The sequence below is a fragment of the Aythya marila genome (genome assembly GCF_965140915.1).
Source record: "Aythya marila genome assembly, chromosome: 2".
NCBI lineage: Eukaryota > Metazoa > Chordata > Aves > Anseriformes > Anatidae > Aythya > Aythya marila.
In genome coordinates, this window is record NC_139043.1 from 45,295,513 (window position 1) to 45,310,479 (window position 14,967).

The 14,967-nt window shown below is 45.5% G+C and overlaps 1 protein-coding gene across 1 annotated transcript in view; it reads right to left on the reverse strand.

Moving 5' to 3' along the window:
• Positions 1-14,967, reverse strand: part of CPNE4 (copine 4) — a 178,802-nt gene that overhangs the window by 83,138 nt on the left and 80,697 nt on the right. The window contains exons 4-6 of the mRNA XM_082754794.1: positions 13,153-13,227; positions 1,682-1,765; positions 677-766 (exon numbers count right to left, since the gene is read on the reverse strand). Of these exons, the coding sequence (XP_082610920.1) occupies positions 677-766; positions 1,682-1,765; positions 13,153-13,227 (249 nt within the window). The remainder of the gene's footprint in view (positions 1-676; positions 767-1,681; positions 1,766-13,152; positions 13,228-14,967) is intronic.

The window sequence follows — 14,967 nt, forward strand, 5'->3', positions numbered from 1 at the left end:
CTCCATCTCTCATTCTTTCCTCAAACTCCCTCACTCTTTCGGTGCTTCTTTTGCCTTTGGTCTCATCTTGTCTGCTCACCACTGCCACAAGGGACAAAAAAAATACATACCAATACCATTCTGTATTCTGTGTCTTCCTTGTGCATCCCCAGTGCCATACAAACACAGTGTTGGTATCACTGTTGTTCCATAACAACTGCGCTGATTTTGTGAAGTCATAAATCACAATCAGTATGACCAATATAAATTCAAGAATTCACAGGACTCCCTTTTATCTTTTTCCACCCATGTGTGGCATGCATTATAACATGGAGACCAAGCATTTTATTTCTTCTATAAGAGGAAGTAGCTAAACTGGTTGCAGAGCTACCACTTCTCTTGAGCATACTTACACCAGTTGAGTGGTGCTGTGTTCAAATTATTCAACTGATTGGCAAAAACTGCACAATTATTTTTCCAGGTTACTGTAGGAAACATGGAGAATAATCTACTGATTACAGTGGATAACCACTTTTCTGCATCTTTAATTTGATTGTGGTAGCCATAAAACAGCTGCATGATCATCTTGTCTGTCAAAGAAGAGTGCAGAACAGAGTAGGAATCTTCAACAGAAAATGGAAGACACAAATGTTTGCTATGAGTAAAAACTATTCAGAAAGTAGGAACTGCTTCTGACCTTTAGCCTGCGATCCTGGTCTCCGCTGCACAGAGAATTTACAGATACTTTAAAGGTCTTCCAGGCTGGATTTAAGTTATTCATCACAACCTGAGAATGAAAAAAAATGAAGGGAACCCTGAGTATTTGCACATTTCTACTAACAACAGCCACAGTTTAAAAAATAGTAGTACCATAAAGAGGAGAAAACAACTGAGCTGGAGGTATGGTGAACAACATGCATGGGATACCTGTCCTGGAGCAAATTGCGGTTTCCAACAAACCTGCTCTGGAAAGCACCAGAAAGGAGCATAAGTGGGGAAATGGGCCTGCATTCAGCTCACACTACAGAGAATGCCCCAGCACTGCCACGCTACAGTAGGGGTGTAACCCACAAAAGGAAGGCTGTAGGATACATCTCTGAACTGGAAGCCATGGAAGAGATGCAGGCCTTGGCAGTGGGGATGGGCACTATCAACTTATGGACACATGGTCTTCCTTGGTAGAATACTTTATGGGATACATAACAAATAGGCTCATAACCCCAAATACCCAGCATAACTCCAGCCCATACACCTAGATGCTGCTTTTAAAGACAGTGCCAATCATTGCCACGGAAGCAGTAACAATATTGTGGCATAAGAAACAAATGTAAAGGACCCAGATTACAAATCTTTTTATCACAGCAAGCTATGAGGAGCCAAGCAGATGCAACATGGCATTAATAGGAAAATATGATACTGTCTGTAGCATGGTTTGGGCTAAATAAAATATGCATAAGTACTGACCTGCAAACAGAGCACCTGCCAGTTTAATTAAACTTAAATATTTGGCTTCAGTACCATCTTCCCTTACTCTTGTGTGCATAAGTCAAGACCTGATACCCATTAGTAAATAATTAAAGCAGAGATAGAAGGGTTTTTAAACATGGGTGCTTGCAATACTTTTTTGACATTGGAAGCACAAGCTACTCCTCCTGACAACCTACCTTTGTCCTTGGAAAGTAAACCCAACCCTATTCCTTACCTCAGTCCTGTGAACAAGTTGCTGGGTTGCATCATCATTCATCCGGAAAATCTCCAGGAAAGGATCAGATTTGCTGAAAAAATCCTAAAATAAAACATAGGACAGGTTACTCTTGAGAATTCTTTTTCTTTGAGCCTTTCAGACACACTGCACCTGTGCTTTCCTGACTGCTAATGAAAAAAGAGTACCAGTGTGGTTTTAGTGAGACCTCCTGGTGTCCCTCAGCAATATTTCACTCATGTGCTTGTTCCACAAGGACTTCCATGGCACTGCTGTTGCTCTCAGTTTGGCTATTCAATCATGGCAGGCAGAATGGTAAAATCACACTGTTTTGTTTTGTTTTGTTTTGTTTTGTTTTGTTTTTTAACCTTCGTAGACCCAGTCTAGATTCCTGAGCTTTAGCTCCTTTACTGACCTAGCTTGCTTATTTCTGCCTCCAAATCTGCTTGGTCTTTTGACATCAGTTTTTATCATGCAGTGTTCTTTGAAGCATATTCTACAGTGGCACTGCCTTTCATGCTGTTTGCCCACCCTCTCAAAATATAAGTTAACTGGCCAAGACATCATGCTGCTACCAGCTAACACAAGTATTGGCAAGATGGATTAGAGAAGGTTAGAAAAGCAAGTCCTCTTTAGAATGTGAAAACATGAACCATGTAAGGATGACAAACAGAGCAGGTAAATGCAAGAAATTACTTGGCATCTCTGTCATGCAAATCTGTTACAGGCATTTGGGTTCACATACGTGTTGTACCATAATATACCTCTCATGGATTTGCAATTATCTTACAAGTCAGAGCATCCTTAAACATAATTTAAGTTGCTTTCTATAGTAGAGCTACAGTATCACCACAGTCTTTTTAGTTTTAACAACATCCTCTTTTTTCTGCACAATCTGACTGGCTGGAGGAAGGGTTGCTGGGTGTTAGACCTCCACAGCTGGAGGGGAAAAGCCAGCTAACTCAAATTGCTCACTGTGGAGTTAATCCACAGGAGGTGGATACAAATGGTCTCCATCCATCTTCTGGAGTCATGACTCCCATCTTCATTTCCTTCTTCAACAGACTCACATGACTAACTTTATGCGTACGGATATTATTCTTTTCTATTGGCCACATCCCAAACCTCCACAGACCTCTTCTGCACCTATCTGGGGCAGAGAGCAATTCTGTTTGCTCTCCTGGTGTTTCTATGCAAGTGTTAGTATAAAAATAATTGTAATATGCATAGTTAGTTCTACCCTTTTCTCCTCACCAAATGTCCGCCATACTGACAAGATAGCCATTGGAATAGGAACAGCTTTGGATAAGATGTTAGCTAAAGTCTAGGGGCATCATTTTGGTCAAATTTCTCTTCAGCACATTGTTACTATTCCACAAATGCAAGCAAGCAAAGAAATCGGAGCTTTGAAAATGGAAATCAGAATTTGAATGTCTGGAGAAGGAGATGGATCTCTACGGACCGTGCAGTCTTGGGCAAGACTCAAGCAACCTAAAGTCTTTTCCATGCCCTGAAGATGAAATCTGTCAATGCTGCTGTGTTCGATGTGTTGTTCTGTGAGCGACCTGTTTCTTTTTCTGCTAGAGAAAAGGCAATGGTGTGTTTAGAAACTGATGCAAAGCATGTTATGTGTGCATCTGTTCAACTTTATCACATGGAGCTCTAAACAACAAAGCTGTATGTTTGACCATTTTTTCCAATTACATGGTTATGATACATCTAATGTAAGAGCGTGTAGAACTAGCACAAAACCCAACAAATCTGTAACTAAAGAGTTTTCCTCAAGGCCCTGATATAGATTTAGTATGCGGACTGAATTCCGTGCTTGAAACTTCTGGTCTGTAAGGGGCTTTGGTGATCAAATTCTGCCAGATTACTACTGCACAGCAGAGAAGAGAGTGAGGCAGCTGGTTTAATCATAGTGACACCAAAATCCAGAGTGCATGGGATTAAAAATGATTGAGCTGCCTCTTCTTACTCATAAGCATATTGTTTAAGGGTGAGTAAAAGCTTTGTTTAATGGATATTTTATGAAACACAGACTTGGTAAGAAAAGTTATCTGAAAGAAAACACCTCAAAATGATACATCCGAAAGAATGCACCCCGCAGTGCAGAAAACTTCAGAAAGGATAACAGGATTTTGTGTAAGAAGACTCAAAATATAGCATCACTCTGAGCTGAGTATCATGAAAACTGACACAGCAAACCTCAGCACTAGGGAAGTAATTTTTAATATCTGGTTGTAATAACCAAGGCAATACTATCTGAAGGGAAAGATTTTCACTCTGGATGATAGCTTCTATTGCCCCTCCTCAATGTAAAAACAAAGCTTAATTCCTTGCAGAATCAAGATAAAAGCCTCAAATCCTTCAGTATTGAAGATGCTCTGTAACAACTTAAAAATGATATGCTAAATAAAAACATTTTCTTAGTTATTAACATTTTCAAAGCATTTTTCTTGTTATGCTAAATCTATCAGCTGTGCTTTACCTCACATGAGAATCTTCTGAAAGAAGAATAGCAGCAATAAAGGTTTAATGTTTTGATAATTTAATAATGCTTGAATGATTAATGTAATGCTTTTGCTCCTAGTATAATGCACACTGCTCTTTCAGTATGTGTGGCAGTTACACAATATAAACACAAATACATGGTTTAAACTTTAAAAAATTCACCACCTCTGTTTCTGAGCACCTTGTTTGACACATCTTTAGGTATGCTCATTTTCAGAACACGACACTTTTTAAAGCTCAAGTTTAGGGGGTCAAGTCAAAGGTCCCTCAGAAAAGACACTAATCAGTTTTGGAAATGCATCAGTAGCAGGACAAAGCATTTAAGAATTTTTAGTAGTTCAGTACTGAGGTGTCCTGGTTTCAACTGAGACAGAGTTAATCGTCCTCCCAGTAGCTGGTATGGTGCTGTGTTTTGGATTTAGGATGACAGTGATGCTGATAAAACAACTATCTTTTAGTTGTCGTAAAGCACTGCTTACACAGAGCCAAGGCTGTTCCAGCTGCCCACACCGCCCTGCCAGCCAGGAGGCTGCGGGTGCACCAGGAGCTGGGAGGGGACGCAGCCAGGACAGCTGGCCCAAACTGGCCAGAGCCATGTCCCATACCCTACGGGGTCGTGCTGAAGACTGGGACTGAGCAGGTTGGTCAGAGTGTGGCTGCCACCGCGCGGGGTCTGTCTGGGCATCATCACTCAGTGGGCAGCGAGCAATTGCATTGTGCGTCACCGTGCATTCATCCTGGAGGAGAGAAGGCTCGGCGGGATCGTAGCAGTGTCTAGACATCCCCAAAGGGAGGATGCAAAGAAAACAGAGCCAGGCTCTTTTAAGTGGTGCCCAGCAGACGTACAGCTCTAGGTGGCCCTGCTTTGGCAGGGGGTTGGAGCAGATGACCTCCAGAGGTCCCTTCCATCGCCAGCCCTTCTGGGAGCTTCTTTCTGGGTAAAAAACAGGGCCCTTTTATAGCACTGACACAGAAGATGGCGTAGGATGCCACCACGTAACAAGGGAGGTACAGCTCAATTCTATCTTCCACCTGAGATAGCCAAGAGGTTGTGGTGCTCCTGATTTTCTCTAAACAATCCTAGGTTTCTCATGCATATTCCCACTGTCCCTGGCCAATTTCCACCTTCCCAGGTGGAAAGTTGTTCCTCAGTTTCTTGATGTGTCCTCATCAATGGTGGAACGCAAAAAGCGGTGTCACTTTCCAAGACTCCTTTGGGAGAATTAGGAAGTAGGTATTCTTTATGAACAACACTGGGTATGTGGGGGATAATTCTACCCAACACGTACACCTAAGCAAGAAAAGGAGTACTTATTTATGGTACGGGAATATCCATATTTATGCAGTTCACAAGAAAGGGCAGGATTTATGCTAATGGTTTCTCAGAACTAATTATCATATTGTCCCTCCTGCTGTTGCAGGTCAGGTAACCTCTGGTGGTTGCACTTCGGGGCTTCCTGATGAAGGCTCATCGTCTTCTTCATCCTGTACTTCTGTCTGTTCTGTTTTGCACACACTCAGTCATTGTTTAACTGCTTCAGCACTCTTGGTCTTTTAGAAACTCAGCTAACTTCTTTAAATTCTGTTTTGGGCACCATGTTCCTTCTTCAGCCTGGATTTTGTGCATAGAGCTGAATCTTCTTATCACGTGAGGCCGATACAACAACCGAGCAATTTGAACTTTTGGGCTGCTCCTGTCTCCAACACCTTCGCACTCCCATGTTGACTTCCCATCCCCCAAATGACTTCTCACCCCCAAGTCTCACTCACGGACCCGCCACCCACAGCCATTCCCCATCAGGAACAGACATCCCCAAACCAATTCATGGCGGGGACAGCAGGGGAGGGCTGTGTCCAGCCCCCTTCCCCTCCCCCCAACCCCCCTCTTGCTGAGCGATGTGGGAAGAAGTGCAGGCAGAGGCTTTGCAGGGTGGAAGAGTGGTAATTTATTCTTCCTGGGGGAATCGTGGCTGCCACCCCCAGCCCATCCCCAGGTGATGCCCGGCCGCCTGCTCAGGCGGGGGGCCCGGCCTGCCGGCCCGCGTGGTCCCCGTGTCCCGGCTCCTCCTGCCGCACCCTGTGCAGCCAGGATGTGTCCCCGACGTCGGCGTCCTGCGGGGAGCGTGGCAGTCTGCGCCCGACCTGCCCCGCGTGCCACGAGAAGCTTCTCTCAAGGCTGCGCTCCGTGGAGGGGCTGCGCGCCCTGCGCCGGGGCGAGACGCTGCGGGAGCGGTAGATGGAGGGGCTCCTCTGCCCCTGCCCCCGCTGCTGCTGCTGCCGCCGCCCCAGCCGCGCGTTCCGCTGGAACCTTCCGCGGGGTCTTCGGGCCAGGCGCACCACTGCTACAATGGGCCCGCGGCACATCGGGCAGGTGTTTCTTGCCTCCGCCCAGACGTGGATGCACTCCAGGCAAAAGGAGTGCCTGCAGGGGTCCACACGAGCTGCGCTGGACAGCGGGCCCAGGCAGATGGGGCACATCTCGTCCCCGGGGGCATCCTCGGGCTGCTCCTGCTGCCAGCTCATGGTTCCTGCAGCTTCCGCGACGTGGAACCGGTCGTCCTGTGGGGGAGGCTGCCCTGGTGTTGGGTGCTCAGCAGCAGCCCAGGGTCTTCAGCACCTCGATGTCTCGCGGGTCGCCGGCAGGAACTTGACACCTCACGTGTCACCAGCGTTGCCACCAGGAGGACTACTGCAGAGAGAAGCAGGAAGAAAATGTTGTATCAGCAAGCAGACATTAGCTTTCTAGGTTCTACCAAGTTGTCTAGAGTGCTGTAGCTGTCAGCAGTCTGTATATGGATTGCAAACATTGCTACTAGAACGGCAAATATGCTTATGATCGGTTATACTTAGCAAGACTATGCTGACTAGGCCAGATGAGGCACGTGGATGTCTATAGGTGTGAGAGCATTACCGAAGGCCCTTGATGGCTTGCGTGCAACAACAATGGCTTCGCGTATGCCTACAGCAATAGCTCCGCCCGTCTCTCTCTCTTTCCAGCCGTGGAGACTCGAGCTCTCGCCTACCACCAGCCGGACTGGCCGCAGGCGCCCCGCACAGGGCATTTATAGGCAGCCCCCTTCTGTGAGGCCATAGGTGACATCAGCAGGGTTTGGGGTGTCCTCACAGAAGGGGGCTGCCTATAAAAGCCCTGTGCAGGGCGCCTGCGGCCAGTCCGGCTGGTGGTAGGCGAGTGTTCGAGTCTCCACGGCTGGAAGGAGAGAGAGAGGCGGAGCTATTGCTATAGGCATACGCGAAGCCATTGTTGTTGCGCGCAAGCCATCAAGGGCCTTCGGTAATGCTCTCACACCTATAGACATCCATGTACCTCATCTGGCCTCAGCATAGTCTCTGTTTGCAATCCATACACACACTGCTGACAGCTACAGCACTCTAGACAACTTGGTAGAACCTAGAAAGCGAATGTCTGCTTGCTGATACAACATTTTCTTCCTGCTTCTCTCTGCAGTAGTCCTCCTGGTGGCACGCGAGGCGTTGAGGTCCTGCCGGCGACCCGCGAGACATCGAGGTGCTGAAGACCCCGGGCAGCTGCTGAGCGCCCAGCACCAGGGCAGCCTCCCCCACAGGACGACCGGTTCCACGTCGCGGAAGCTGCAGGAACCATGAGCTGGCGGCAGGAGCAGCCCGAGGAGGCCCCCGGGGACGAGATGTGCCCCATCTGCCTGGGCCCGCTGTCCAGCGCAGCTCGTGTGGACCCCTGCAGGCACTCCTTTTGCCTGGAGTGCATCCACGTCTGGGCGGAGGCAAGAAACACCTGCCCGATGTGCCGCGGGCCCATTGTAGCAGTGGTGCGCCTGGCCCGAAGACCCCGCGGAAGGTTCCAGCGGAACGCGCGGCTGGGGCGGCGGCAGCAGCAGCGGGGGCAGGGGCAGAGGAGCCCCTCCATCTACCGCTCCCGCAGCGTCTCGCCCCGGCGCAGGGCGCGCAGCCCCTCCACGGAGCGCAGACTTGAGAGAAGCTTCTCGTGGCACGCGGGGCAGGTCGGGCGCAGACTGCCACGCTCCCCGCAGGACGCCGACGTCGGGGACACATCCTGGCTGCACAGGGTGCGGCAGGAGGAGCCGGGACACGGGGACCACGCGGGCCGGCAGGCCGGGCCCCCCGCCTGAGCAGGCGGCCGGGCCTCACCTGGGGACGGGCTGGGGGTGGCAGCCACGATTCCCCCAGGAAGAATAAATTACCACTCTTCCACCCTGCAAAGCCTCTGCCTGCACTTCTTCCCGCATCGCTCAGCAAGAGGGGGGTTGGGGGGGGGGAAGGGGGCTGGACACAGCCCTCCCCTGCTGTCCCCGCCATGAATTGGTTTGGGGATGTCTGCTCCTGATGGGGAATGGCTGTGGGTGGCGGGTCCGTGAGTGAGATGTGGGGTGAGAAGTCATTTGGGGGTGAGGAGTCATCATGGGAATGGGAAGTGTTTGGGACAGGAGCAGCCACAAAGGTGATCTGGCCCGACTGGAAAAAAGGCTGACAGCAAAAGTCTCCTAAAAGCCTGGGAGCAGAGAATGCCTGCCAGCTGTGGAACTGGGCCTGGCAACCTGCAGCATCCCTGGAAGGCGCTGCTGGCCTCCTGCAAGTGCAGCCTAAGGGTACCTAGGAACCAGAGGCTGTCTCCAGGTGCCACCACCAAGGGCAAAAGCAGGGAACTACAAGAGCAATGGGATGTCTGGGAAGGAGGAATGGCTCTGGGAAAGGCGCCATTCTCAGAGACTAGGAAGCATCGGTGTCTATCGCTCATCTCAGGTGAAACACAGAAATTAGCAGCAGCTTTTGGCTGCTCAAAGGAGGTGGTGTCCTCTGCTCTCTTCTGTCTCTCCTAACAGAAAAAGGACTCCTTCTCGACCCTAAATGGAGCGCCTCTCCCCCTCAGAACTTCCTGTGCTGCACAAATTGTTCTTGCCTACATGACATCCTAAATCCAGTGAACCTGTGCTGGGGATTCCCGGCTGACTCTGAACTCTGATGGGAGCCTCACGTCTTTGCAGTGACACTTTGTTCTTGATTCCTTGGTGCCCACCCCCGGTCCCACTCCTGGGTTTGGTCTCTTCCAAGATGGCTTTTCTTAATTAGCCCGACACCTCTCTCCATGCTTGCCTTGAATCACAGAATATTGCCCAGTGGTGGTTTGTGGCCATGTGTAATAACGAGAACTTTTCAGCAAAGAAAGCCTCCGTGTATCACAGCACCCTACCAACTCCCACTTGCCATCTCCCCACACCCGCAGGCAGGGATCTCATCCCTGAAGGGCTCAACCTTTTGGAAGGTCACGGCATGAACTTCGTTGTTGTCAGAAGCGGGATTCTGTAAAATGTGCACTCCGGGATGCTTTTGAGCAGATGGTAGAAGAACACTGGGAGGTGCACGAGGCTGTCCTGGTTTCAGCTGGGACAGAGTTCATTGCCTTCCCAGTAGCTGGTATGGAGCTGGGTTCTGGATTTCGGATGACAGTGACATCAGTGACACACCATTCTTTTAGTTTCTGAAGACCACTGATTACAGAGTCATTTCATTACATTTCAGCTGCACATACCGCCCTGCCAGCGAGGAGGTTGGGGTTGCACAAGGGGGACACAGCCAGAACAGCTGTCCCAAACTGGCCAAAGGGATGTCCCCCATCATGTTGAGGAGTAGTGCTGAACAATAAGAGTGGGGGGGCTGGCCAGGGTCGGGTGGCTGCTGCTTCGAGTCTGGCTGGACATCAGTCTGTGGGTGCTGAGCAACTGTATTGTGTAACACTTGTTTCATATAATCCATTGTCATAATTATTATAATTACTTTCCCTTCCTTTTCTGTCCTATTAAACTGTGTTTATCTCAAAGCACGAATTTTTCTTTCCTGATTCTCTCCCCCATTCCACTGGGTGGAGGGGAGTGAGCGAATGGCTGTGTAGCGCTTAGCTGCCTGCTGGGTTAAACCACAGCATGAGGAAATACATTAAAAAAGTGGTATTAGCTTTTACTTTACAGACATTTGCTGGAGAATCTCAAGCCTCTCTTAGAACAGGAAAGGCAGTTTGCCTGCCTCACTGCTCATAATTTATTACAGCTATCATAAAAATGTAGCTGCTTGTTATGGTAATTGTGACACAGCTATTAATGCAATAGAACCTTTCCAAAAGTTATTGTTCCTCTGTGAAGTGTTCTCAGTGGATCTCTTGAAACAAAGATGTGCCATCTGAGCTGACTGGGCTTCAATAAAACATGAAAATGCCGTTATACCTTCCAAACAAGTACTGTAATAAAACCATAACCTTTATTTCTGCAAAGTCAGTTAACTAAAGGAAACTTTCTAACTGTGACTTTCTATAATTCTGTACTGAATGTTTCAGTCACCCCTTCAGGAAAAATTGAGTAGGCTTTATTTGTTTTATGGCACCTCTAAAACTCTTGCAGTTTTACATGGGGGGAGTTAAAACAAAACAAAACAAAACAAAACAAACAACAACACAAACATACACTGCCTGATAAATTATACCAACAAACTTTCTTTCATCTGCCAAAAATGTGTTCACACTTTTTTCCCTAGTGAAGGAAACTCTTCTATTCAGGGATCACAATTTGGATAATCTTTCAAGCTTTCCTTTAAAGGGTGGAAGAAGAAAATTGTTGTCCTTTCAAGACACCGCTGATGGTAATGGATTGGAAGAATATTTTTTAATCTTTAAAGTACATCCAGAATCTCCTCTCACCCATTCTTTTACCCACAAGTTGCGTTAGACAGAAAGATATAACTTCTGTCACTTCCACAGACACCAGGGCAGGACAGCCTGATATGACAGACGTGGCTCTGTGTAGCAGAGCACGAGTGATTGCTCCACAAGCTTCCTCTCTCTTTCAGGAGATTCCTAGGCCAGTCCCAGCCCTCAGTTTGCTTCTCTGACATAATCTCTCTGCACAGATCTTCACTCCCCTGAGAAGGGACAGGCATGCAAAACCATGCTTAGGCTTTCACCAGACAGGCTCTCCTCTATTCTCTAGTGGGTTTTTTGAAACTTTATGCGACTTTGGAGCATCCATGCTTTTTCATCAATGGATGAATGGCATAATTTAAGGAACTTCAAATCTTAGTAACAGTAATTACTAGTAGTGCCTTGCATCTACTGACATCAAAGTTAATTTTAAGCCATATCAAAAGCCATAGCCTCTTCTTATAAATGAGATGAGCAAAGTTTCAACCAGATTTAGAGACACGCCTCTAGCGGGAGCAAATTGAAAGACTTATTTCAACAGTGACTGTCTTTTAGTGATTTTCATCAGCTGAAAACAGGAGTTTTGATTCAAATAACAGACAGAGTCACTGCCTGAGTTGCACACTGGGGATTTGTTTTTATTAGATGAATCCCATCTTGACTAGACATGTTAAAATGGCAATAGTGGTCATGCTCTTGCAATATTTCTGAATGTTCCTCCTTAACTTATCCCCGTAAGTATTTCAACTACTCTCTAAAGCTATTGCCCAGACAACAGCGGCCTAATTTGGAAGCGTGCTCTGGCAGTATCTTTTCAGTTACAAACAACAAGAGCCATATGTAACTCATAACATTAACACTAGATCACATTTTACATTTGTGGAGAAAGAATGAGAAAGTGAAGTCCTATTACGTCGTACACACCTTTTCTTTTTTCTAGATGTGACTGTGTGTGGAACAGGAAAAATCTCAAGTGCAGTTTTGGAAATCAGGTCTAAAAATGTCTGTCTTTAGACGAGGTTGGTAAACCTATATTTTGACAGCTAAATAAATTACGTGATTTAGAAACACTAGAAGTCCAGCAACTCTGGAGAAAGTGGTAATTCATCTTTCAGATGAGAAACAAATTAAGGTCCTGATCATTTATGATTGTTAATGATCCTAACCACAGTAATGCTATTTACCTGTTATAAATAAATTCCAGTACTATTAATCACTTTCTGCTTGCCTGAGTTTTCCTGGCAGTTACAACCTAAAATGTTATTCATCAGTTATGGCATGATTTTGAAAATCTGATGTATGTAACCAAAAGTACTGTCATTTGATTTTAAGCTACTTAGTGGTCAAATTTTTACAAGCACATGCTTGGAGCATCAGAATTGTAAACTTTTGTATAGGGCTATCATACGTTTTTAATTAGAGCAGCTTCATATGTAGGAAGGGACTCTTTACCATTATTAAGTATTTACTCTTTACTTATAAAGTAATGGTAGATATTGTGATCCAGTGCAATTGTATACATCTGATCTTTAATTATATGTAAAGCCGTATTATCTAAAAGAGGGTTATAGTCTTATGACACCTACAGATTACAAAGATATTCCCCAGATTACCTCAAATAATTATGCGTCTTCTATTACACTGAAATAACAGAGAGTGTGCCTTACAAGCAGTCACCTAGATTTCCTGGGCTGTGTATTGCTTCAGGTGCTTATTATATGTGTATTGCTGAACAAGATCAGATACTTTTAGCAAGATAGTTCTTATAATGAAGAGTAGTGTTTAAGTCAGTGTAGAAATTCCTTATTAAAAATTGAAAAAGGATTTAACAAATATGCTACAGTCTTTTACTCACATTTAAGCTAGATTTTGGCTATCAGAAAGTATATCATGAGTGAGCTGTTTTCTAGCTTTTCAAATCCTTGCTTCAACTATATCATCTTTGCCTACTTATAGAAAGACTTCTCTAATCACTTCTCACTTCTCTAAGCACTTCTGATCTGTGGCATTTTAAATAATTAAGTTGTCTTAGCAATAGCATAATTAAATTGTCTTGGTTTTAATTAGATTCCCTTGATTTTTTTTTTTTCTAATTACTTCACAACTTAAGGAAAGCCTCATTGTGAACACTGATCTGAAATCTCTGATGTGTTTAATAATATGAGGCAAAAAATATCTGTAGGTGAAAATCTCATCAAATTATATTTGCAGGCATTCTTATAACTTTCAGTAAGGTTAATATCAAGCAGCTTACCTTGTCATCCAATTTCCGTGCGCTGAATGAAAGTTCAACGTAGTCATCATTGCCAGACAATTCCTCAGCAATCACCTAAATGGAAAGCTACATTTGAGTTTTGCATGGTGTAATGAAAATGGAGAAAGGTGTCATTTGCCAATGTGAAGACTGGAGACCCCATTAGGAAACTGGAGTGTGGTACAAGTTAATACATTTCTCTTTGCAATCAGGAAGGACTAATAGCATTCCGTGAACCACTTGCCCAGCTGGGTGACAACTCATTAAGCCTCCAAAACTGAATCATTTTTCATCATGTGACCGTGCCTTATCAAACAGCTGTCAATGGACAGACCTCCACATCCCTCAGGAAGCCCTTTCCTCTAACCAAGTATTTTTCCTCAGACTGGACAATGGAGAATTCCACACAGACTCACAGTGTCCAGGGAAAGAAAAAAAGCTATACATGAGTTGCATTATTTAGGTCTAAAGCAAGCTAAGTTGGAAAGTCACCTTTCATTAGTTGCAATGAAAGGCACATATACCATAGGAGAGTTCTCCTGGTATCATCTGACTGCAGTAGGTACATTTACAAAATCATTTCCTGTATATCGAGTCAGAAGAGAGTAACTCTGAAACAATGTAGTGTCGTTCTTTCAGGTACATAAGATTTACTGACAATGATGCAAGTCACTGTGCTGTGTGATGTTGTTAAAAAAATGAGATCCCAAAGCATCCCTCACGACTAGGCCATTAAAATACTCTAGTGGAGAGAAGGTATTAACTAAAGACGGGATACTTCACAGAAAAATGTTCTTTGAAACGAACTGCATTATATTCTATTTGGTCTTTCTCTGTCCTACAAATTGTCTCCACAGATTACATCACATAAAGAAACATGTTTCCTGGGTATTTCACGTCCACAGCCACACTCTTGGTAGCCATATCAGCTCCCCAGTCAGGGTCTGACCATATCCACCACATGGACCTCAGGTCCTCGAGGATCCACTGGGGCATTTCAGCTGTTCCTCAAATCCACTGAAGGCTACTGAGGTGCAGTGGGTGATGCTTTTACTAGCCACATATACAGCGCCCAGCAGTTAGCCAGGCTGCCTACAGCTGCAATAAATTTCATTAGCATTGTGACTTTTTAAGATCTTTTACCCAGTACCTCAGGTTCAGAAATAATGATAACTAATCCATTTCCACTTATGCTGTTGAGACATCAATCTTTTCACATAGTAATTTTTGTCTGAGTTCAGTTTTCTCCCATTTGAGTAAAGTCAGCTCGCTCTTTTATACCACTGGCCAGAAGCCAATGCAGCTAACTAAGGTCCATGTTTTATCATAATCATCCAATGTTAGACCAGAAGGGACAATTAACTCAACTTCTCTCACCTCCCATGAATCACAGACCAAATATTTTTTTTTTCCAGAAAACTCTACTAGCAGGCCTAGTGATTTTAGTTGAAGTATTTGTGTTTTCACAAGACTTAAACTCCTTCATGTCCCTCATGGAACAGGAGGTGTGTCCAGAACACCACAGGGATAGAAGGAATGAAGTTTGCCCAGATAATCTCAGTGGGCAAAACACATCAGTTTATTTAGGGAGCAAAACTCTCTCCTGGCTCTGTTCAGACAGAAAGAAGACTGGGGGATTTCTTTCCAATCCCAGAACCAAAAGGAGTTTCACCTTAGGCATTCAAGCAAATCCCTTCCCAACCAGGCACCAAGGAAGTCTAATCTAAGAAAGAAAATTCCCTGGGCTCTCAGAAAGCATTGTTTCTCACATTCTGCAGTCTGCTCTGTGGTTGAAGGCCAGAAAAAAAAAATAAA